The 26,102-nt window shown below is 38.4% G+C and overlaps 1 protein-coding gene across 2 annotated transcripts in view; it reads right to left on the reverse strand.

Moving 5' to 3' along the window:
• The window catches only part of gpc6a (glypican 6a), a 128,938-nt gene that overhangs the window by 19,005 nt on the left and 83,831 nt on the right, over window positions 1-26,102 (reverse strand). The window contains exons 5-7 of one of the 2 annotated variants that reach the window (XM_071489128.1): window positions 16,162-16,292; window positions 14,034-14,177; window positions 11,727-11,756 (exon numbers count right to left, since the gene is read on the reverse strand). In XM_071489128.1, the coding sequence (XP_071345229.1) occupies window positions 11,727-11,756; window positions 14,034-14,177; window positions 16,162-16,292 (305 nt within the window). The remainder of the gene's footprint in view (window positions 1-11,726; window positions 11,757-14,033; window positions 14,178-16,161; window positions 16,293-26,102) is intronic. The other variant, XM_071489129.1, reaches the window with a different exon arrangement.

The raw sequence follows: 26,102 nt of genomic DNA on the forward strand, positions 1-26,102 counted from the left end.
AATTTACATTTTACATTTTTTTTTGGAAACGGGGTTGTACTTCTGGCATTTTTTCTTTGGGCAGTTGGCCAACAGCTTATTGGTTCACTACCGTCACCTTCTGGTGTGTGAGTGTCGTTCACTTTCGCTAGTTAGAGCGTTGTTGACTCTCGCTGGAATGCACGTTCAATTGATCCTTCACCAAAAAAAAAAAAACAATCAGCAGTGCTCATTTACTGCGTTCATGCACAACACTGCTTAAAACACACTGGCAATTTAAAATGAAGGGAACTATTTACTGTTTTTTTTGTCAACCTCATTGGTGGAGGTAACCACTCTACTAACTGTCTCCCCGGTCCCCTGTAAGATACCTAATTCTGACTTGACATCTGTGCCAGCGATGGCCCTATCTGACTCTGACCCAGAACCAGAGCCTACAACATAGAAAAAAAGAGAAAATATATTCCTTTGGCAAAGAATGGCTTGTCCATTATCCTCAGATATAATAAAGTGGTCAACATTATGCATTGCATTTATTGCAAAGAGTGCAGCCAAAGCATAGGTTGGGAATAATGCTTTTGCTGTCAGAGCATCGATATTACAAATTGAAACATTCAAAAAGCCCAATGTCTTCAAGAAGCACGTCCTCTGCCGTGACAGGCGTGAACCTGTGTGGGCAGAGCAGCCCCACTCCCTGCAGGATTTCAGTGCCAGGCAGCAGCACACTGAAGCAGTGAGGAGGCAGAAATTATAATGCAATTTAACACTGCTCATAGTATAACATTTTTGGTGCACCTAAATTAGGTGCTGGCGCATCTAAATGAAAAAGTTAGGCACAACAGTGCAACCAATCTAAAATGTTATTCTGGAGTCCTGGCACAGAGAGATATCTAAGCACTCAGGAGCCTGCAATGCTCTGGCCAGTACATTGAGAACATCAAATATGTTTTGCAGTTGGATTTTCAGAGGGGAAGGGGAAGGAGAGGAGAGCCCAGCCTTGCTGCTGTAGTGTTGTGGAGGGACCAAGGAGGTCCAGGAGGCTTCAGTACTGGTCCTTTTGGTTTCACGTAGACAAGATCAGTTATCAATATCAGATGTCGAGTTGTGTCGAAGAATGGCTGCCATGGGAAATAAAAACCTCTGGCCACTGAGTTCTTATATGGAGGCTGGATTTCTGGCAGGATAAGAAAGTATCAGAGGAGCAGTTTGTACAAACTCACACATGAGGTCTCCTTCAACCGGTATAGGTATAGCTATAGGTCGTATAAAACAGTATTACTTTTACTGATGCCCATCCAAGGATTTGTATGCAAATTTGTCTTCAGTGGCTGTTAAGTCAAGGTAGGAAGTACCAAACTGTTTATTACTGCTCTAACTCTCACAACAGGTGAACTGGTCAATACTTTACCCCTTTTTCCTGATCATGTGTACAGTCAGCAGGTATACTCAGTATGCAATTCACAACCTGTCCCCATGACAACAGCTCTACCCAATAACCCTTACAGAAATAAATAAAAAATGATGAACCCACATATATTAAAGAAATCACATCACCTGTCATTTCAGGTGGTTGTTTTTACAAACTGTTAATCCAAGAACTCACTTTGCTGCACTCAGTTTTCTACGCACTTACCTACAAGTGAGAATTATGTCCTCGCTTCAGTGAAAGCAGTGAAATGTTTTATTTATTTATTAGGACAGGGGACAATTTATTTCAAATTTTCCACATAGTGCTGGCCTGTGTCTGATCCAGCATACAAAAGGTCAGCAGTTATCAGCTGTAATCAGGCTCGTGCACGTGAATAGATTAGAAGCTTTATAATGTGAGCGAAAAGGCAGAACACAAGAGCAGCCCACATCCACTTAGAGAAACCAACAAGAGACTCGGCACCTGTCTGTCAGACCTCTTAAAGGAAAAACTACCCTTTTACACCAGCATCTGCGTCTGTCAGTCTTGTCATTGTCTCTCCTATTCACGCTGAACAGACAGTTTCAAACCAGATATTGAGCAGAGGTAGATCGCCCTCTTCATCATCGACAGCACAGAACTGCTGAGAAGCTTTTTTGATTTGAAATGTTCCTTTTCACCTTTGCCCTATTATCTCAGTTGCATAAATCAAACTGTCCTATAACTTATTAGAGATGGGAATTGATAAAATTTTATTGATACCAATGCCATTACTGATTCTGCTTAAAGGTCTGAATCTTTTTCGATTACTGATCAATTTTCTGTGTAGAAAAAAAGTAGGCCTGCACAGGTTTTCATCATCACACAACTGTTTTAATATCTCTGAGTCTGACCATACTGTAGAAACAGTGTAGGAAAAAAGGCAGGCGTGAGACTCAGGTGTGCAAAGGCTCCACTTTTTAACTGCTGTTTTCATTTAGGTTTTCTTATCCAAAGAACAAAAGCTAATGTTATTATAACTACAGCTGAACTATATTAAAAAAAAAAAAAATGCTGGTATTGCAACTGCGATATGAGTCACAATTTCAGTTTAACATTTTCATTACAAAAAATATAAAAAATTATGATGATGTGATTTATTTATTTATTTTCTTTGTGGCTTGTACCAAACAGGCATGTTCCTTTACATCTGGAGAATATGTCTTATAGGCCAAGTTGTCTCTGTAGCACCACAATGCTTCATTTATAATATGTTGTAACATTATACCTTTAACAAATAATTGCAGCTCTTGCAACCTCGACATTGCACTTGGCCATATTGTGATTTTTGATAGTTCGATTAATTATTCAGTTCTAATTATAACATAGGATATTTACCCTTGGTAATGGATGAGTTGCTCCTTTTTTCTTAAATATCCTAATGGAATATTTTACTTTTTCCTGTACTCTAATATCAGCCACTGCCTAATTCTTTGAGGTATCTGCTTCTATGTTCCACTCTATTCTTTTTCTTTGAATCTGAATTTGTTCTGTTTACCCCATTGTGGTGTAAAAACTACAAAATAAAAAAGTGGTTTGGATGGTTTAGTACAAAGCACCTGTGCCTTTAAGCATTAGTTCGTTTGTAAAGTCTTTGCACAGGCTCGAAGGATGTTGCTGCTGAGGGACTCCAAACCTGTAAATGATTTATTATTCAGGCAGAAAATCAAAGAGGGATAACAGAGGGGTCAACGCAGTGATAACGACTTGATTGGGTCCCTGGATGAACTACACGCAAACGAAATACACAGCATTACCTCTAGCACTTTATTGCCACTGCTCATGTTTTGATGAATGAAACACACACACACACTTACACAGACTAACCCTACAGCCAATATCTATAACAGTTTTATGAGGTCGCTCCACTGTTGAGACAAAAAAAAACAACCAAAAAACTAGGCTTGGAGGCCATTTTATTTCAGGAATCACTTCACTGATCCAATAGCAAACGACAGCTATAATTTATACAAAGAGCAACAAAGTATACATCTTATCAAGAGAAAACTGAATTTGGAACACCAAACCTTGAGAATCTACTGCCTGTATATGCATACACCTACACTGTAGCTGTCTCCAACTGAATGAACGTGAGAGCAACGTAATGTGTATCCTTTGGAACATCTGCCCCTCTTGCAAAAGAAAGAAATAAACAAAGTTGTTCCTCATTAAATCTCCACAGAAGAAAACTAAACCAAATACTGCTCTATCTTTGTGTTTAAGACTTACTTTCATGTTAAGTCATGTTACCATAAAGTGGTAAAACTGGACCTGAAATAATAGGGATACTGAGCCGTTTTAGTACAGCACATCCATGTTAAACAAACCGTGACCTGACTAATGTAAGCACAGATGGAAGTTTCATACACAGCTGGTTTTGTGTCCCATCCCAAGGGTAAACATGCCATTTGAGGGGGAAAAAAAAGCCTCTTTAAACAGATGCTTCTCTGTAAGGTAGAGTTACTAGAGCAACTTTATAAATAAATTGGTTAAAGTTTATGAAACATCAAAATTAATGTATGCATTAACATCTGGACTCACAAGTGAAAAAACAAACAGAGAAAAATAATCATTCAGCCTGAAGCATATGACAATGAAATCTATTTTATGTTACACCCCAATATTGAACCATAAACCCTTACATGATAAAAAACACTGTTTTATAATTTCTGAAATAAATGAGTTAAAATCCCTTTCAGGAGTCAGGAGACTTGACTTTAAATGCATAAAATGAATATGCAGTTATGTGTCATGCCATAAATTGACAGCTGAAATGTCTGAAATGCATACTGGAACAGTCTCAAACCCCTTCACCAGCACAGGAGTAATAAGGCAGAATGTAAATGGATGAATAATTTACAGTGGTGGTGGCATCAGCAATTGATTGACCTTGGGCTGGTTATTGGCACAAAAACAACAGAAGTGAGCTTAATTTGTTCATTTGGATTTCTTCTTTACACTAGTGTCCAGCTCAGTCATCACAGAGAGGCAAAAACAAATCCCCTGTAACGTCTGCCAAACATGGGCACAGAAGCCAAATGCACAAGAGTGAGACAGAACAGACCCCAGCCATAAAATGACAATGACACTGTACAGTTTTGAAGCAATATCAACACGTTCAGGAAACCAAAGCAGAATGGCGTTATCTAACCTTGATGAATATGTAAGGATAGACTGCTGCATCACTAAAAGTCCTCCGGTTTCTAGGTCACATGAACACCAATGGAACCACTTATTGGTATCATGGATTCCTTCGCGCTGAAGGATTTAAATAAAGCATGCTTAAGACATATTTTTTAAAAAAGCAGGAAAATCTCCGAGGGAAAGCAGCACAAAGTGGTCAGTGCATCGTTACGTTCGTAGCAACTGGGTGAGTTCACCTCAGGCACAATGGCCCGGCGTTTTGTGATTCAGTGCTTTGAATAATGCGCTAAATAGGATTTCCTTGGACATACTGTGGTTTATTTCATCCCGCCAACCCATGTAGATGAGTTTCGCTCACATGGCTCTGCTGTGTTAAAGCAAGGTAAACACCTTCTACCTTTAGGCAGATGTGCTAACCACAGTGTCATGGGAATCAGCAGTGGGCTAAAACAGCCCGGTGATGAGCACTGAGGCAGATTCCTGTACATGCTGTGGCTTTCTGGCAGCGACTACTGACAAGCTGCTCAGGGTGTAAAGCAGCCAGGTTTGGTGGACCAGTTTTGGCCCAAATTTAGCTAGAGATGGGAAATTACTCTCATTTACACTATAACTGAAGATAATGTGATGCTCAGAGTGCGTAGAGGAGCAGGGAATGACTGGTGTGAGTTAGGCAGAGGTGAACTTGATTGAATCATTGTGGGGATGGAGTGAATGAATGATGTCTCCCTGTGTACCTCATGGACATATCTAAAGGTTCAGATTTCTTTGAGGTGACTGGTTATGAATAATGGCAACAGGGATGATTAAAACCTCTCTGTTGATGATTTTACAAGGAAACTTTCACTCACTGCTGAATGACAGAGTCAAACGACTGGTTAATTAATCAGACAGTGCCGCAGTGTAGTCTGTGCACAGCATCACAATGCTTTACACACTGTTGGTGTACACATGCAGCAGGATGTTAGTTAACCTCTTCCCTGATACAGGATACATTTACAGTATGTAAGGTACAGGGACAAGATGTATGATGATATTTATTGATGTTAACAAACTGTACTATTGTGTGGTGACCCAAAAGAAATTCTGCAATGGCGTGTTTACAGGACCTCTCACTGGGTTGCCAAGTTTGTTGGTCATTAAACTTGTGTATAAACACAAAATCAGCACTGTCCTCTACTTTTCATTCCAAGTGCAAACTACATCAATCTGCAAACCGCCAACAAATGAAATAGCCACTGTCATATTATATTTCTATGTAGAGGGAGATGCACACTTTGCACACACATTTGTCTCAGACAGGTTTTGACATTTGAAACAAAGTACCAATGCTTGAGAAAGTCTGTCACCAACACTCATTACTCTTGAGTGGGTGTAACTGGAAACGTGACAGGAAGTCTCTGCACCATCTCTGTCAGAAGTTTTTGAACACTGTTGATTTTGTCAGTGTAAAAATCATGCAGCGCTCTTGTAGTGTAAGATTTGTTCCCAGAAGAGTAAGCAGCAGAAGCCTAGAAGAACTTGCAAAGACAACCAGGCAGAGGAGCTCGAAGCTATCGAACAACAAAACATCACCACGTTTTTGTAATTTATAAGCATGTTTCCCTGCTGTGTGAACCATACTGTGCACATATCCCATACAGCTGTGCACCACAGTAGTTGTTTAGCGCTGCGTAGAGTTTTTCTTTTTCAGCCGAAACAAGAACACTGACACTGGCTTCCTTTTCAAGGCCACATTTATGCTCAATTATGTGTTTTGGTGAGAGAATGGAGCATTGCATCTTCCAACAACCACATCCATGAAGAATATTTCACTGTTTAAAACATTTTCCATGAGTGTGTGCGCCGCTAACTTAGCGAAGCATGTAAGTACTGGAGGAAAAGAAAAGACTGTTTTATGTGAAGAGACATCTTTATGCAAGTGTGGAGATTAGGCACCAACACAAGAAAGAGACTATGACCATGAAACAAAAGAGGCAAGACATAAAAGTCTAACTTCAGAAGATGTAAAAGAGAAAACTACTCCAAATTTACTGTGAGGAGGTGGGGGAAGGCATGAGAGTAATGAGTTAAGTGATAAATTACCTTTAAACACTGCGGAGTCACAAGGTGGTAGGCCTACATTGATCTGTTGTATCCGTCCATGTACATGAATCCTAATTCATTTTCAGAGACAGGTCACTGTTGAACGAGCAAGGTTGATTACACATCAATCTCTGACAGATTTCCATCTCTTTTGACAGACAGAATTGCCTCTGGACAGACGAACTGATCACCATCCATTAAGCCATGAAGGTGTATACTGAGACAACACCAGTTCACACCATCCCATTATTTTAAACTCATCAGTATTAGGTATCATATGAATATTTAAAACAGCCCAGCAAAAAAAAAAACGTTTTTATTAAATCTACACTGAGCATTGCATGAAAAAAGCCTTGGCAGCAGGTTTCCTCCCTTTTGTGGCCACCAAAACAACACAGTGAAACCACCCCACTGACAGAACACGTCCATCCAATTTGTTGTCAGTGTGGTTGTGTGGTTGTTCCTCTCATACACACAATACTATAGCAATGGAGCTGAGTGGGGTCACAACAGCAATCTCTGGCTCTCACTTCTCTCAGCCCAAAGCCTGCAACTTCACACCTCTATCTGAAACACATGGGAACATGTTGCTCCATAATAACAATAATAAGTACACCCACAGCAGAGTTACTGTGCAGACAAAAATAGCGTATAGAGGGAGAAAAAGAGCATCAGTGCGGTTGGGATTGATTGATTCAGTGGAAGGTACAGTGATGAAATCTAATATCATTACTGTAAAATTTTTTGGTCGTCAAATGAAAATCTGATATCATGACAGCCCTACACAATACATAACCTATTTTAATCACAGGTATCTTACATATAAATTCTCTAGGGGCATAGCTTGCACTCTTCCATTGTCCAACAGCCATGGTCATTTTAATTGAAAGTATAGTCAAGTTCTGACACCACCAAGTGTGCAATGCCTTATTTACCAGATCTTTGTCAGTACAATATTATATAGAGCTTAGAAACCCCAACAGCACTCACAAATTGTGGTTGTTTCTGCTGCTGAAACATTAACTCAGCATGCCCAGTGTACTGAATTAGCATGCCAGTGCGATTAACCAGCCTTAACATTTGTTCCATTTTCGCCTGCCGATCTGCACAGACATTTTAAAGAGAAAAACTGTAGAGAACAGATTTGGAGCCCGTGCCAGAATTTCATTCTGGGCTGTAACCGGATCCATTTTATGGCATGACTCATGGATTTAACCAATTTGGCCATGTTACCATTGGTCATAATTGGCATTTGTGTCTGCAAGTGCACAGGGCGGAGCGATTTCTCAGTGACTGATTACTCTGGCAGGGAGAAACTTTCATATGGGAATAGTGATTTCTGCTCCCATTGAGAATCTGAAGGATGCTCATCCCTTGGTTTCTTTTCACGGATTCAAATTCACAGTGTGTTTCCTTAAATCTCCATAAAACCTTTTAGTCCTCTTAGTATTGTGTGACCACAATAAAAAAATGCACACCAAATTATCTATAGGTGCTTCCTATCAACACTGGATTACAGTGATTGAAGAAATGAAACACTGATCATTTATTCTACACTTTTCACTTCCTAAGAAAAATAGTTGTTGCCAGATCGTTTCCCAGCCCTGGCACTCTGCTAAAACAACGTGAAATGGAGCGTGGAGAAAGGCCTGACCAGTGTTAATGACTGATTTACTTTCTTTCCAAATGCATCCCCATTTCAACAGTGCTCAACAACAAACAACCCATTAGAGAAGCTCAAAATATTTCAAAATTGGTCAAATAAATCAATAATGGAATCCCTTTGGAACATCCATTATGTTTTTCCTGCACGCATTTGTGTAATGGAGAAATTGAAAGTAATGTCCTGTCAGCAGTGTTAGTTTAAACTGAACAAGAGCAAAGTCATTTCTATCAGAAGTATCTCATCAGACATCTGCTCATCACTGGCAAAATAAATGAAAAATGTAAATGTTTTTGTACACCCAAGGTTTGGACCTCTCAACTCTCTCAGAATATAAATGTGAATATGGAACACAGAGTGGAGGATATACTCAAATACTACACTGTATACTCAACACTTTCACTGAGACTGTTCTTCCACATAAAACAACCCCAAAGGTTGTTGGCACCAGGAGCTTATTACGATCCACAGTCAGTATTGTTCACACTTCACAGGCGTTAGCTCAAAGTTCAAATCACACAGATTAAAATGAACTTGTTTATGTTCATAGTTCACAATCTTTAATTTTGAAGTTAGTTCACAGTTCCAAAAATGAACTAGTTCACAGTCATTTTTTACATTTTTTTAATGAGCTGCTCTGACTTTTTTTTTTTTTCAGTAGAACTTTCTCCTACTCATCCACCCCCAGCCCCCAATCATTGCTATTCCCCACACTAAATGAATTACTGTATACTACTATAGCGTCACAGACAAATATTACTTTTAAAAGCTAAGAAAAACTAATGTAAGTAAATGTTTTATGTGTATATGCTGTGAGTTTGACTTGGGAGGAGGAACTTCACGGCTCTTGGCTTGTGGTCTTACCATTTCTTTATGATTCCCTGTGATCATCATTCACTCGCAGACATTTTAAAAGACTGATTCAACTCTGTATTGTTTGAAATTCGCCAAACAACACAACTATAGGTACTGCTGAATTCCAATTCATACGAACATTTGACAGAAGTTAATGAACAAATCAGTGAAGATTCCAAGAGAGAAAAATCCCACATTTTAATGCAAATTGTGTCCATCAGGTCTGAAAAAATGGGTTAGGGTTAGGGTTAGAAAATGTCCAAAAGCAACGCACTGTAAATCCTCTGGACCAAGGTGGACCTGCCAATCCAATGCAGTTCCTAGAGACATGCCAAAGATATGGCGAAAATTGTAACACACCCTGAGATGAGCCACAATACTGTACAATGTAACCACAGTCAGTTCCTAATACAGTCATTTCTAATTTTCAGATTTAGCAGTGGATTTGTAGCTGACATTAAAAAGCCATCGTTTTAATGAATCATCACAGCCTGTGCGTGCTGCCATCAGGTTTATGATTTTTAAACAAGTCACGATGCCAGAAAACAACACACCATATGCACACAAACTAGATTTTTTAAACATGACTGCTTCTGATCAGTGCTATGTAGACAGACAGTGAGCAGACACAGCAAAATACTTAAAGGCAATCAAATAGCTACAATCTCCGCCTCACGGTTGGGCCTCAGCCAACCAGTCAAGTTCCAGTTTACATGCATGTCTGTCCAGACTTAAAGTGATGACTCTGAATGAGTTTAATAAAAGGATTAATTCTTCCGTTATGGCCAAAAATGTGTTTTGTGAGGTCACAGTGATCTTGTCCTTTAACCGTTGGCCACCAAGTTCTAATAATTTCATCCTTGAGTCCAGGTGAACATTTGTGCCAAATTTGAAGAAATTTCCTTAACGTGTTTGTGAGAATGGGTTGGTTGGATAAAAATATATGGTTCTGGCCATGGCTCTCGCAGAGGCATAAAAACTGATGTTTTTTATGGAGAAATTATTTATTAAATTATTAGTATTCTACTATGTGTGTGCACAGTAAATTTTGTCCATATGAAGCAGAGAAACCACGAGGCCCACCAAGACAGACATCTTTCAGCTTTAAATCATTGAGCAGTGAGCTGGAAAAGGAAGTGGATTAGACAGTATGTAAACACTTGTATCTACTTCAGTTCTTATCTGAGATGCAGAAGACAGACTGTGCTGTTGGAGATAAATCTGCACGAATCATCCAAAAATGGGCTCAGACTCAAACATGCTACAAATGGATTTAAGATTTAATGACTGAGCGCTTTACAGTCATTCATAAACTTCAATGCTCAATGGCAATCACATTCATATTCACTAAACCTTGCTCCTTGTTTCTGTTACTGAAGCTAATCCCACCACTGAACTGCACCTTTTAACATTTTCTTCACTCACTGAATGTGTGAGAGTAAACTGAACAAAAGACTGATTTTGCCCTGTGATTTAGTAAATATAAATCTCTGTGTGAAATATATATTGCTGTGACACCATATGTATGTAGTACAGGCATAGTGGGTGCATGCTACTGTGCCAATCATTTCACTACAAGTGTACTTGTGTAATTGTGTATGTATGTAATAAATACAATGTTGACCTTGAACAGGCAGTCACAAGCATTTTCTTACTTACTCTGATAAAATGTAAACAGTGTGTTTGTGTTATTACCTCCACCAAAGGGATTATGCTATTACCTGTGACTGTTTGTTTGTTTGTTTGTCAGCAGGATTACACAAAAAGTTCTGAGCCAATTTTAACCAATCTTGGTGGAGGTATGGGGCATAGACCAGGGCAGAATCCATTACAGTTTGGGGTGGATCCAGAATTTTTTCTAGTGTAGGTTGTTTTACATTGGCCTTGGCAAGGTAGTCCGCTCTCTGAGTGGCCATATAGTTACAGTGTTTAGAGCTGGTGTAACCGATCTGTTTGATCACAAGTACTGCAGAAGGTCATCATCATAACATTTACTAAAATTGATAAAAGATATGATTAAGAAGAAACTTTGCTTGATAAAATCCCTAATTTCCTCCTTTTGAATGATAGCCAGCTGACAGGTTCAGTGAATTTGTTTTATCAAGCAATAACAGGAGAACATACTCTGGCCTCTGCTGGTGCGCAAGCTTATCTTAGTAAGCACGGGGGAAAAAAACCCTTTAAAGTCTTCCATCAACCTGAGCTGCATGTCTTTGATTGATGGAAAAAAAACCCGAAGGAAACCCAAAAGGAAAATGCAAAATTAAAACAGAAGGAAGAATGGCAGAGATTCAAACTCACAACCTTGTTGCTGTAAGGCAAAATAAGAAATGAAGGAAGACCATTATAAATATTGACCTCTGCTGATTTTAGTTCAGTTGCAGGCTAGAGAGAGAGGCAAATAATTCAGCCAAAGTAAATAAACAGCCATATCACAAACAAGCAATCAATATCAACTTTGAATAATGTAAAGAAGTGGAGCTCTATGGGCAGGTTGATTAAAACACCACAAGACAGATGACTTGGTGAAAGTAAGAGAAGGAATGGAAGGCTTACACTGTGTTGCATTGTCCTCCAGACAACCCTCTGGGAGCAGCAGAGAAATGAAGAAGAAAGAGATTTAATTGGACATCGGAGAAACAGAGGGACTGAGAGAGAAAGAGAGAGAGAGAGAAAGAGAGAAAGAGAAAGAGAGAGAGAGAGAGAGAGAGAGAGAGAGGGGAGAGTGAATAGGAGCGAAAGCATGTCGTTAGTAGTTAGTGAAGCAAAAAGTTAAATGATAAATGATGCCACTGAAATATTCCATCCACCAGCTTCATCTCACTATGAGCTTTAGTACCTCAAACCACTTTATTCACAATGAAATCTGTACTGTGAAATCAGTTTCAAATGTGCTGCTTTCATGTCTGATCAATGCAAAGATCAGGACCTGCATACAAACAGCAGCATCACAAGGAGAATTAGTCTGAAGTGGTCCAATAACAGTATTTATTGTACTCAATGCAGTCATCTCGGCTTAGCAGGATATGCATACTTACTTTATGCTTTTCTGTCTAGCGCAAATGTATTTCAGTATGGACCTAAGCTCCTTCATAAATTTACACAAGGAAAAGTGCAAATACTGAGTAAGATGACTGAGATGCCATCAAGTGAATTAGAAGTCTTACCCTGAGCAACCCAACTCAGTTTTTTTTCCTAATCTTTTATGAGAAGTTGGCTTGAGAGCATGTAAAAATGAATTATTAACCATACTGAAACCTGTGGAGTTTCTCTAAACGTGCTTTTGACTTTTAGTCATTTTTTTTAACCTTTTGCATTCCTTTTGATGTGTATGTTATGAGGCAAAGTGGGAGGTTAGGTTAAGATTTTTCAAACTAGACCTGTATGTAAAGATATGCTGAGTTGATGAATAACATTTTAAAGGGTTTGGGGCTTTGCTTCTTTCTTAAAATTACAGCTTGAGTTTTGGGAGTGCAGACGACTTATAAAGACAGACATAATATTCTCCGCAGCCTTTAATCTACTTCTCTGCTCCTGCATATTTTCCATTTTAATCCTGTCAAACAATTTATACAGCGGAGGATTATCCAGTATACCTTTTATTTAAAAGGACAAGATTTTATTTGCCAATTGTTCAAGGATTACATGAAGAAGCATTTGTTCAATGGATTGGCCAAAAGATAAATTGACAACATAGAAAATATGTTTTAATAATATCCAATCCATGTTCTGATATACTGTTGTCATTCCACTGAAATGTCTTTCAGCGTAATCTGTTTAAAACATTACTGTCCCTCAACATTACATTAAAGGGGAAATTCTACAAAAGTTTGTCAAGACAACAACATTTTTCTCAGGAATAATTAACAGTGTACAATGCCACAGGTTGTTATAATACATATAACTCATTATCTCTGCTTATACACAGAAGAAAATATTTTGTAGTAAAAGGGTAAAGATGCACAGGTGTTAGCTTGCAGTGCCCAGTATAACATCTTGTCATAGTGAGGACTTCTGTGTTCCTCTGTATGCTGGCTCTCAACATAGGCAGACTGGTGCAGCAGATCTTTTTATAGCCACAATTAATGTCTTAGGATTTTTCATAATCCTGTGGGTGAATTAGTTTTAGACTCTTCAAGACTGACTCTCAACTTAACTGGAACTGGTAATTTTCTGAGAAAACTCTTGGTTCTAAAGGTTTCCCAGCAGTAATATACACAACATCCTAATAATACGTTTGGTGATTTTATTTTTATTTTTATTTTTATTTTTATTTAAAGTACTTAGAGTTAATTTAAAAAAACTCTAAGTACTGCAGTGCAGCACCTGGGCTCTATATGGACTATATAGGCATGGATTTATCATGACATTTTTCTTTCAAGACCAATTGTTTTCTGGCCTTTGGACTTGAGCCCTGATAAGTCGACCTTAAGCTCAGTAAGCAGCCTACAGGTCTGCTTCCACCAATAATATTAAAAAAAAAGTATTGAGTGAGAAAGGGAAAATGTTCAGCATCCTGTGCTGGGAGAATTCAGACTTTAATAAAATGATCATACATTGGCTGCTTCTGCCTTAATTTGACTGTAAAGTAAAAAGCCAAATGTGTGGTTGTCTCATACAAATGATCTCACCCAAGATCTATCTTTTCAGTCCTCACTGTAAGGACCTTACTTTAAATTTCTACTTAATATCATCATGATTAATATTTCACTATTTTTTGCTATGTAACACTATAAATTCAAATCAAAATTGCATCTACAGTTTGAATGGTATTCTATTTATTTTTTCTCTTTTATTTAACCATTTATCTTTATAATTACCATCCCAGTTAACATTATAGGTTCTCTTACTGTATGTACGTACCAGTCTATCCAGGCTTGTTCCAGCTGCTGTGGTTGGCCTCTCTTCAGGAGTGTAGGGTCTGAAGCGAGTATTGAATACATCTGAGATGCCACGCGCAGACCTGCCTATTCCTGCTGGCTTTGGTTGGCCACACCCTTGAAAAACCTAAAATGAGCACGGAGAGGGCGACAGACACGAGGAAACAGTGAAAGAGGATACAAACGGGTCAGTGTCTAAAAAGGAAATTGGCAGGTTTTGCAGCATGAAAGCAATATTTCTTATTATCATAAGATGTGAGCTTCTCATTGCAGTCCTGAGCAGTTAGAAAGCAGGTTGTCAGCAGCTGCATGAACTCTGCACTGAGCCAGAGCTAAGTCTTTCTTTTGTAAAATACACATCCATTTTGATCCCCCAAAAGTTGTACTTTGCCTACACCACTGACATTTTTCCCTTGAAAAGCCTCTGTCAATTTGCTCACAGCTTCTCTCCTGGTGTGTGATTTGAGATAGAAAACTATATTGAGCCAGCCTGGAACCAATGCTGTCTATCAGTGCACAAGTCTGCTCTTCCAGGAAGTGTCATATTGGCAGCAAAAAAGTGAATTAACCCTTGATATGTTGTTGCTCGCTTGCGGTTTGAAGCCATTGTTACAGTATGACATAGTAACTTCAAAAAGAAATGTGTTTGAGAAGCGTTTCTTGGTCAAAACCCTTTTTTGGTGTAAAGTGCAACCAATGCAAAAATGTAATATAACCAAGCTCTTTATTTGCCCAATAACATACAGTATTTTCTTAGTATTAGGCTGCTTAGTGATACCTATAGTTTATTTTGTATTAGGCTGCTTAGTGATACCTACAGTTTATTTTGTATTAGGCTGCTTAGTGATACCTATACAGTATATATCAGAGATTGCTGTCTTCTAAGAAAAACATAGAAATTTAAGTTATCAAACTTCTGCTGTTGTATAGAGACAAAAATAGAAATGGAGATCTATTATTATTTGAACCTTACACTAATCAATGTGTAGTTCACAGAGGTTCATTGTGAGAATAGATTGTTTTCAGATGGCTTGGTCTCTACAGGCTCTTAGGGCCCAAACAACAGGCCTCCAAACAGCATAGCTCATTAGCATTCCTGTCTGGCATGTCTGCTGGCCCCTGGCTCAGTATGTGATGGAGCACTCTAATGTGCTACATGACTGTCATGACACCAGGCTGTCTTCCCTCTAATATTTATCACTTCTTCACTATGATTACAATTCCACAATCCTGTACATCACACAAGCAAACCGATTTTTAACAGGTCCGTGCTGCAGGAATGAAGGTACAGTGCAATGTGGCCTGACGCACTCTGCAAAGCGTGGCGACTGGGAAAGGGTGACATATGGTTAGAATGTGAACATGGGGAAAAGATTGGAATCTCAGAGCAATCTGTCAACCCAGCACAACCTTGCAGGGAAAGGAGCGTCAAGTGCATAGACAATGGGTAAAGTTGTAAATTGCAGCCCTCTTGATATGGAAAAGAATGGAACATTTAATTCACACTGACCTTTGTAACTCCGTCTCTGAAGATAGGCCGGAATATACCAAAGGATCAGAATTATAAATTGAACTAAAAATTCTGCCTTCTGACAAGAAAAAAACTATTCTGTGTGTGATAATATCCTGCATGTGCTTCTTCAAATTTAAAACTATTCCAAAGACTGTTTAGTAATTTTAAGTCTAAAGAGGCTAGAGAGGAAATTATTTATTTCTCTTGCATGTCACCTGTCTCCTAAAAACATCTTTATATACTATTAAATTGATTTGCCAAAACAAAACATGAAAACATGTAGACCAGCTTTCCTATCCTGGTTTGATTAAGGCTATACATATATCAGTTTGGTTGAATATTGAAAAACAGAACACATCCTGTCTTTTGTGATACATACATTCATGCAAAAATGTTTCCGCATTATATTGATTCTTTTAACGGCTTACAGCATAGTAGTATTTTCAGCCACATCATGATCATCAGGTGGATTTATCTATTTATTTTTTGCAATAATCACTTTATGTAAACAATGTTTCAATGTGTATCATAAGTATCATGTCTTTCATAACAAAAATTATCAAAGCATGGCAAACAAAGCTAGTTCAGGATACAGTACCTTGGCCGACACTTGCATGCTGTTGTCCTGCATGGTCATGATAGCCTCAGAGATCTTGATGTCAATTGGTTCTATAACTGCTTCAATGTTGAAGGGTCCCTCCAGTCTGTCTGCCACCAGTAACATAGCATCTGTCATAACACAGAGGACACATGTCAAAACAGACACAGAACAGACACACACACACACACACACACACACACACACACACACAAACACACACACAGTGTAAGAAAGAGAGGAACTCCTTGTATGTGCAGCAACAAATGAAAATTAAATTTCACTGTGGCAAGCTTAAAAGGAACTTATACATAAAACAAATTATTGATTAGCATATGCTAAGTGCTTCAGATAGAGAATGGCATGACTTCTGATTTATTCATCCATTTGCATTAGTATTTCTAATTGTGAAAGTAATCAATAAATTCATAAATTCATGTCTATGTTTCATGCTGGTAATAACTTTTTAATAACATCCCAGGCACTTAATTACATCTGTCAACCATGAATTTCATGAGACACTAAAACATGCAAACACTAAGCTTTACCATTACACATCACTTAAAAACGTCTGTTGGCAAATGATGGAATCAGGCATTACACTATCGTATTTGTTGTTTTCTTCTTACTAAAACTTCTCACATCATATTTAATCATGTCTTCATCAACAATCTTCTTTGCAATTAATAAAGAGGTACAATAAGAACAAAAAATAGGAACAAAAAACAAACAAAAAAATCCAGAGAAACAAAAAAGCAAAACAAAACAACAAACCAAACACAGGGACCATGACCTTATTATTCTGAATGAGTCTTGGCATGAATCGATTCCTAAACAGATTAGCCTACCCACCCAGCTGCCACTCTTCATTTTCATTAAAACATTCTGATATTAATATGTTCATACAGAGGGATGGTGCTATTGATCGTGTCAGGCTGGGAGAAGTCAGCGGTGAAGATAATGTGTTTGACATTTTCATTATACTCTATCTTGTCTTACAAAAAAGTAATTAAAAGTCCACCAAGCCTTGTTTGAGGGGTTAGCACTGGTTAAGTGGAAGGGCAGTAATATCAAGAAGCCTCTGTCTCTGTGTGCACTAGCATTTGCAGGGATGTGGACCAATCAGGAAAAGCCTATTTGCCCCTGTGGGGCTGCTCCCTACAAAAGGGAACTCAGAGTCTTCAGCAGTAGCAGAAAGGCGGTGTAAATCATGAGATCGTAGGTGATCAAACTTGCTGTGTCGTCTGTAATCGGGACCTTTTTGCTGGAGGACATGGATTCTGACTCTAAGATTGTCACAAGTTGAGCCTGATTGATTAATGCAGATGAGGAAATGAAAACAAGACTCATAATGTGATTAATATTTATATAAAATATTTAACAAATGGAAATATTCTATATCTTTGTCAACACATCAAAGACCAAAACCAGTTGCTTTAGCCTGTTGGTTCCTCCTGAACATGGAAGTCTTTAAAATCACAAATATATTATTATATTTAAAAAAAAAAAATAAATAAATAAATAAATTAAAACAGTTAGGCACTGTAATGTTTTCGATAGGGACCCTTTTCAGCTGCAGATTTTATAGTGAGCATTTACAGTCACAGGAAAGTGTAGGTGTATGTGGGATCAACTAAAAAGAAGTGACAGTGCCAAGGTTCATTATAATAATGTAATTTATATCATATTCACCAATGCAACAACAACAATGGATGTCTATGGTACAGAGGCTACACAGACAATACCTGCTAATGGGATCACTTCTGTTGACAATAAGGAAACTACAGTCAAACATCATCAGCTATTTTTTCCATTGCTATTGATTTTTTTATTGTTTCAGCATAGAACACACACAATTCAGTTGCAAAACATCACCAGTGAGCTGGGAGAAGATTTGGGACTTTGAGAGCACTACTGAGCACTTCAACAAAATCAGGGCAAGAGGTCCTTGTACATAACTGACAAAACAGGTCATTTTGTCAGTGCCTTCCATAACAACATGACTCCCAGGTATTTTCTCATCTACCGCCCTGTGGTGCAGGTATGATTATGTTTAGGCAACTGAAACTACTTAGTTATGGTTAAAAGATTGCTGCACTGGTTGAAGGAAACCAATGGTAGGAGACAGAACATGAACCCTTATCTTAGGTGTAAAAGCTGCACACTTGTACTGCAGGGACTGCTCTGCAGAACAGTTACTGAGCCTGTTTTACAGTAGTATTGTGCATTGTAGCCCTGTGTGGAAACTTTAACTTGCTCAGTCTGAAAACCTTAAGAGCCATCTAGAATTGACAAATAAGATAATTGGGGTAAGTGAGGCATAACTCTCACAATTACAGCTGAACAGTTACAGTTGCAATTACAGTGGAGGCTGGCACTGAGGAAATCCAATACCATTCAAGATTGTCCTGACCAGCCCTTGCAGAATGAGTTTGAGCCCCTGCCCTCAGGCCAGCATTTCAGAATGCCTGTCAGGAGACCTAAGGAACATAAAGTCTCCTTACTCTTAGAGGCTATTGACAGGGCAGGATATTAAGCTCACCCGCTTGACTGAGGGGAGTGATTTAGAGGACAAGTGAGTACATAAGAGAGAGCACTAGCCTGGCTGAAGTGCGGTGAATTAAAAGCATAAAGATTAATGCGCAAACCTGGTATTGTCAATTAACACTGAATTAAGTTGTAATAATATCCAGGGGCCCTGTCTGAGATACAGCTACACTGCAACATAACTTCATTGAAAAAAGAGGTAGAAACAGCTACTGTTTCTACCTCTCCTTCTTCTGTACCTTTTACGCATTGTTTCATTTTGTGCATAGAATTTAAATTGCAGCACCTTTCTCGTACGTACAAAAAAACATAAAGGAGACAAAGGAGATCCACTCATAAAAACTTGCTCCAAAGAATTACTAATGGGCAAAAGTTTGAAATTAGACTTGTCAAATCATCCACAAACATATGCACTTTTCTTACAGGTCATATACACAGATCACATCTCTGACACAAATGCTCAGCTTTTGGCCAAAATTTGAGGAATGATGCATATTAGCATTGGGGTTTAACTTCCTAGTCCTATTAAAATTCGGTGATTAATGCATGAAATTACATTTTTCATGGCTACAACTGCAACATCAATGTAATTTTAATCTGAAAAAAAGAATATGCATCTTGCTACTGATTAGCCAGGTGGGTATCATGTGTGAGATAGGAAATGTGTTCTTGTTTATTATACTACTATAATGAAGCGTATTTCATTTCCCCCCACAGACATTCAGAACTACAATAAATGACATTTTCTAGAAAATCAAATTTTTTTCTTTTTCCAAAAACACATGTCCATGTGTAAGGTTTTATATGTTGTATGCCAGGCCTGTGGTGTTACCCTGTGCTGAGTGAATAAAGCTACAGATAGACTCTTCTGTCTGTTAGTGGCCTGTGCCTTTGAAGAGCACTCCTGTTTGTTTACTCTGGAGCCTCAAATTGGGCGTGATGCTTGGTTAGATTTCCATCAGGAGCTGGCTGGAGGTCATTGCAGGGGGCCAGCGTGAGTCCTGTGAAGTCTTCGGCTGCCTATGTTTAGCTGAGTACTGCTGTAATGCTCCCGCAGAAAAAGCCTTCGTGGAGTTCAGTGAGAGTAAAGGAGAAATGTGCAGCATTTCTGTTACTTACTCCATGAAAGACCTAAATGATATCCTCAGTCAAGTTCTGACAACCTATTTTTCATATAGCTTAATGAATATTTGATGGATTATGAATATGAGTCAGCCATATGAAGTGCTATGAGAGAGGGCTACTTCCACATGCTTAAATAACTTCTGAAATTATGTCACATACGGGAACACTTTTTAAAATGATGGGCTGTTGATGAAAAGCATCTTAAACTTTAATCAGTTCTAACCATAAATCATTAGGAGGCTGCAAGTAAAATGGCATATTATAGTGCACAGGCTTTGCTGTTTTAATTTTGCACAATGTTTAGCTCATACCATCTGTGCCATCTGTACCCTTTACTATTTAATTCGGTCACCACTGTGTTGTCACAAGTGTGTTATAGCTGATACTTGTTGTGGACCCTGTTTTTTCAGTCAGGGGGGTTGTTGCCTTATCTAGTTTAGATGGCATCTAGCTGAAGCCACTCTTCATCATGACAAACTACACTTAGAACAGCAGCATAGAAGACAGAACAGTAAATATGGCACATGTAAACTCCAAAGAGTTATCTTTCAGAAGAGACCAGGATCAAGACTTCATTCAAAAAGGTTCAAGTAATGATATTATTCTGGGTGCATCATTTTCAGGCTTGCAAACAATAAAGGCAGTTTGTTTTGAAAATATTCTTATTCTTATTTTTCCTTTTATTCTATTCAGATTTGACACAGACTTATATATCTGTGTTTCTACTGATTGCCAGATTTGAATTTTAGAAATATGTGACTTTCATAAAAATGTTTTTGGTACTTACAGCACTGCCCACTGGTTGACTTCAAAATGCCTTTGAATGCAGGGTTTCTAATGGTGTATGCACACAGAAGCTAATGGTCTGAGGGTATTTATATTTACATCCTCTCGACATTACTCTTTACTATGACCACTACTACCTCAAACCTCACTTGCTTTTCTGTTTCCCCCTTTTAGCTGTCATTAATCTTGACTGATATATATTAGTTTTGGCACCAGGTTCATGTGATGATGAAATAATTAATTTGCCTTGTATATTAACAAATGAACAATCAATTTGTCCAACCATCCATCTATCCATCTATCCACTGACTGAGACAGAGGGTTGTACTGGCATGTATTTACTGCTGGCTGCATGGTGCCAACTTTTTTCTTTTTTTTTTTTGTCTTCTTGCTTCAGGCTGCAGGGCTGCATGCCTGGTTATTTTCTAATGGAAAATCCTTTTTTTGATTTTTTCTCACCCAAAGGGATTGGGAGAGACTCCAATAAACTACCTGCAGAGTCCCTTGGGGCACACGGCAGTCATTCATGTGTGAATCTGTGAGAAATCACCAACTTTTTTGTGAACATGCTGAGAAAACAAATACGCTGTATTTCTAATTATCAGGAGCATTTTTAATTTCATGACTGTTTAATGAACTTTCATGAGAATTTCTGCTCCAGGTTTCTGAACCCAGTGGTATGTCAAAAACAACTGCTTTTACTTTTGGTCACTGCACAGTCAGTACAACGTTAATGTGATGAGTGGCACTGGAGTGTTCAATAAATACACCCACTGTAAGATCAATTTCTGTCACATAATACTAGATTCATCCCGAGCAGGTGCCTATAAAATCAGTTACAATATATGTGCTGTCTGGTTTCTCACCCACTGCAGAGAAACAACAAAGATTAAAATACTGACAAGAATAACGCTGCCAGAAATTGAGTCTATGTCCTCTTTCACTTCATTTATAACTTTACTGACATGCCAGATACACTGCTGAGTTCCTTGAGATATGAATTTGTAAATGAAGCATAAGCCAGGCTGGTGAAATATAACACAAAGAATAAAAAATCTTACTGGGCTCTGCATGAGTGCTCTGGAGTCAATGGGAGGACCAAAGTGTCAAGTCTTGTTCAAATTCTGAATTCAGTAGAGAAATGGTCCAGTCAGGCTTAGAGCGTGTTCACAATCAACTTGTGTGACCTGGTCTTAAGGATTTAAAGGCATATCACTCTCCCAGTTATGTGAGCTGGTAGCTCCGATGTGACTCATGGTTTGTTAATCTCTTCAATGACAAAGCGGACTGAGAACTGACTAATGTACTGAATAGTTTATTTCAAAAGCGAATTAAAGGGATTTTCTTATTTTCAAATACATTTTGAAAACATTTTAACTTTTCAATTTGAGAAATCGCCTTGGCTCTATATTTTCATTGAGCTTTCGCAACTGTTTGTTATTACTGTAATTGCACTTCCAGTGTTGATATGGATTAATGGGGGATAGTTGTGTCGCATTGGAAATGATGGACATGATGCATGTCTGCCCAGTGATTCAGAGTTGCAGTGATGAAAATGGAAAGAATAACTTTCACCATCTGCCATTGCAAACTAGACAAAATGACTGCATACAAACATTATGTATCCAACAATAGAAGTTGATGACAACCTGCATAAATTGCTGGTGACAACTGATTACTCCATTGCTGATGATGGCATTTGTCCACATACTGAAAATTGCACTCATCTTGAAAAATGTTTTATAGAATCAGTTTATGAATAAGATAATTTTCCCAAAGGTTTTCCTACAACTGGCTATGATAAACTGTACATACTCTACATGTCATGAAGACACTGGAATCTGTGCATAGGACAAAAATGTAAACGCAGTTGAGAAATCCTTCATTACTATGTTTTGCTTGTAATAGTAATGTCACAATAAAGAGAAGGTTTATATGATAACACTTTTGATATTTTATTTTATTGATCACCAAAATTCCTTAGGAGGTAATTTTTTTGTCCCTTTCTAAACAATTGTTTTTCTATACGCAGACAATACAATTGTTAAATTGTAACTGTTAAAATGAAACAAACAAAAACAAACGAGAAAAAAAAAAACAACTCAAACTCTGTGTCAAGGAGACGTCACTGCGTCACTGCACATGCATCAGGAATGCAGTTCCTTGTTTACATGCTTACAAGGTTGACAAGCTGAGAGGAAAACTACACTAGCTTTGTTCAGTGAGTGAACGTGTCACCTCAATACCACAGTGTGGCTCTTTGATATGGTGTCTGTTGCTGCCGTCGCTTTTCCATTTCTTTTTTTTTTACCTATCACAGTGTATAACTGCTAATCATGAAATGCCTCTGGGAGATGACGCCAGTTCAAAATGCAGTATGAACACTGAAAGTGGGAAATTAAAAAAAGGATAATAGGTAAAGGTAAAGGTAAAGGTGTTAAGTCAACTTTTCAAAATTCTGTGTGCATTTCTTACTGGGTTTGTTTGTTGTTTTTGACAAGGACAAAGAATGTATGGAATTTAAAAAAGACAATATCTTTGTTTTTGCTGAATCCAACAGCCCATCCTTTGTACAACACTGTTATAAAAGTACAAAGCTACATTCGTGGAGTACTCCTTTAACGACCAAGAACTGGGAGACCTGCAGATGGTTTTAAAACAATCCATGTCCTAAAAGTGCCCTACAGAGACTAACTGGGGTAAAGCCATGGATTAATTTTTGTCCCAACAGACCTCTGAGCTCTCTGACCTTTCTTTGAAGGGCTCAGTCTCAGTGAATGAAACACAGACATGCAATGAGAGATTACAAACACATTATGTCTCTGCAAATGCGTTCTACAGTACAGTGGTGCATTTGTGTTTTACTTTAAGCACCACAGTACAAAATGACTTGCAGGTGTTTCACACCGTTAATGATTTAAAACAACAAAAAGGAAAGTAACTGAGGGAACGAAATAATCAGCTTGATCTCATCGATCATTATCAACAGGTTTGATAAAGTATCAATATCCTTCACAAGATACAACTTGCAAACTTCACCTTTGTTAAACAGTCTTTTTAAACACATCCATTGTAATGCTCATGTTCTTGTTGAAGACGCTCACTGCTCACCCTTCCAGTCTTATCTTAAACCCTCCTGTCCTAACACAAACACTGCCAAAACATTCTGCCGAAAGAGATTGCTAACACTTTTTCCAGTTTGCAGCTGCAAGAGGTGAATAAATCACAAAGGACTAATTGTCAACACATCTGTCTGTCTTTGGGGAGTCTCCACAGGCATTCTCGCATTCACTCACAGCTGGACTTCAGCTCAATAACAGCAGAAACAAATACTTCTTGACAGGGCGTTTTTTGTTGCTTTATTGGCTTTAGGCTATGTCTGGACTACTTTAGCTCATCGTAAATCTTAATTACCATGTCAGTTGTTCTTCCCATATTAACTCATGTCGTTTTACATTATCACTTTTCTCTACAGCTACAGCTGCACAACTATTTATTTCCCTGTGCTGCATTTAAGGTCTTTGTTTTGCTCTTTACACTTTACACTGGTTTGGAGAATGGTTTGGGGAAATTCTGGGAAATATACTTGTTTGATTTGTTGCAGAGAGTTAGATAAGTAGATTTACGCCACTGTCATGCCTGTGAGTTCAGTACGAAGCTACAGCCTGCAGCCAATTAGCTTAGCTTTGCATAAAGAGGCAAAAAGTAAGAAACCGCTAACATTGCTCTGTCCCGTAAAACCACAAATTGTTGTTGTTTGACGCAGATTAAACGAACAAGACATAATGTTATGATTAGTGAGCTTTATTGATGGTAGGAGGATGTCTTTAGACAGAGCCAGACCTGCTGTTTCCCCCTGCGTTGAGTCTTTATGCTAAGCTATGCTAACTGGCTGGTCACTGTAGTTTCATATTTTCTGTTCAGACATGAGAATGGTGTTAATCTTCTCATTCCCCCACAAGAAAATGAATGAGTGCGTTACCCTGAATGTCAAACTGTTCCTTCAGATATATATGCAACTTGAATAGGTACGTAACCATGCAATATAACATAAAATTAAAAAGCGCAATTGTGTAAAACAACAATGTGTCATTGTGCACAACAATATACTTTCCAGAAATGAAAAAAAAAAAACAAAGACAAAACATAGCAAGATTAATATTTAGTGTGCATGTGTGTGGAGCCAATAAACATAGCTACATAAAACACAGCTGGCCATCAGCTGTGGTAACTCACAGTATTACGAAAAGGATATGTTGCTCGTATCTAAAGTGTAGCTGCATAAGCATTCCTGCCACATACAGAAAAGCAGAATTTTGCAGATTCTGCACAGCCAGTAGCAATTAGAAAGAAAATATACTGGTTCTTGATGATGCTGAGGATATGGAGATCACTTCCACTAGGCTGAGTGAGTCATCCAGCCTTCAGCGCTGTGACAGGCAGAAACCCACAAGCTAGCTTGTTTGTTCCTGTCATGTCTGTTACTGAGACTATCATGCTTCATTCTCAGTCACTTTGAGTGCCTGTGTGTGTGTGTGTGTGTGTGTGTGTGTGTGTGTGTGTGTGCGTGCGTATGTGTAACTTAAAGGTGCGATATTTTTATGTCATACTTGAGGATTTTTAAAGTCCACTGAATAATTAAAGCATGTGGATGTTGAGTGACACTGCTGGGTTTTTACAGTAAGAGAGGTAAAGGATTTACACATCTTGAGGGCCACACCATGCAGGAAAGCAGCCTGCGAGCTTAGTTTCTGCCAAGCATATCTGTATCATTTAAAGTAAAGCACTGGCAGGGTGTTCGTCTTCATAATCTCACAGACTTCACAGAAAGTCCTTCTTGGAGGACGGAAAAATGTTGGCTTGAATTCTCGTGAACTAGTGGGTTGTGGGGAGATCCAGTTACACTGGGACACAATCCATGCAATTAAAAAGAAATGAGCAAATGAAATCAATGAGGATTGCTTACACTGTGGTGTCAAAGGACTCAACAGAGGACAACTCAAGCCTATATCTCAATTAGGAGAAATAATGTGTACACAGGCACAGCAGTGTGAATGCAATAATTGAGGGAATACAGTGGTATTTACAAACCACCTCTCATTTAAAGCTAGAAGGAGTTCATTACTTTCTCTATAAATCCAATAAAATAGAATTGAGTGTTCCCTGAGACCTGCTCAATTACTGTTGTTACGCCTGTCAGTCTTCCCACTATTGCATGGCACATACACTGATAACAATAGTGGATTTACCACATGAAATTCAGAGTAATTTTTGCAACAACGGGTTCTTGACTTCAGACAGAGATAGACAGGCTTCTTATTCTGTCGATGTTAACGGCTGAAATGAAAACTGTGACTCACTGGGTGGAGTTTATCAGCTGTAGCTGGGCTCACTTTAACTACAGGAGTTGATTGTGTCCGAAACCACTTCCTCATTCACTCATTCACCACGAACTATATAATCCACAGTGAGCTCAACAGTGA

This window comes from Trachinotus anak, unplaced genomic scaffold (assembly GCF_046630095.1).
Source record: "Trachinotus anak isolate AG129_WGS33_773 ecotype Australia unplaced genomic scaffold, CSIRO_AGI_Tana_v1 ptg000011l, whole genome shotgun sequence".
Classification (NCBI taxonomy): domain Eukaryota; kingdom Metazoa; phylum Chordata; class Actinopteri; order Carangiformes; family Carangidae; genus Trachinotus; species Trachinotus anak.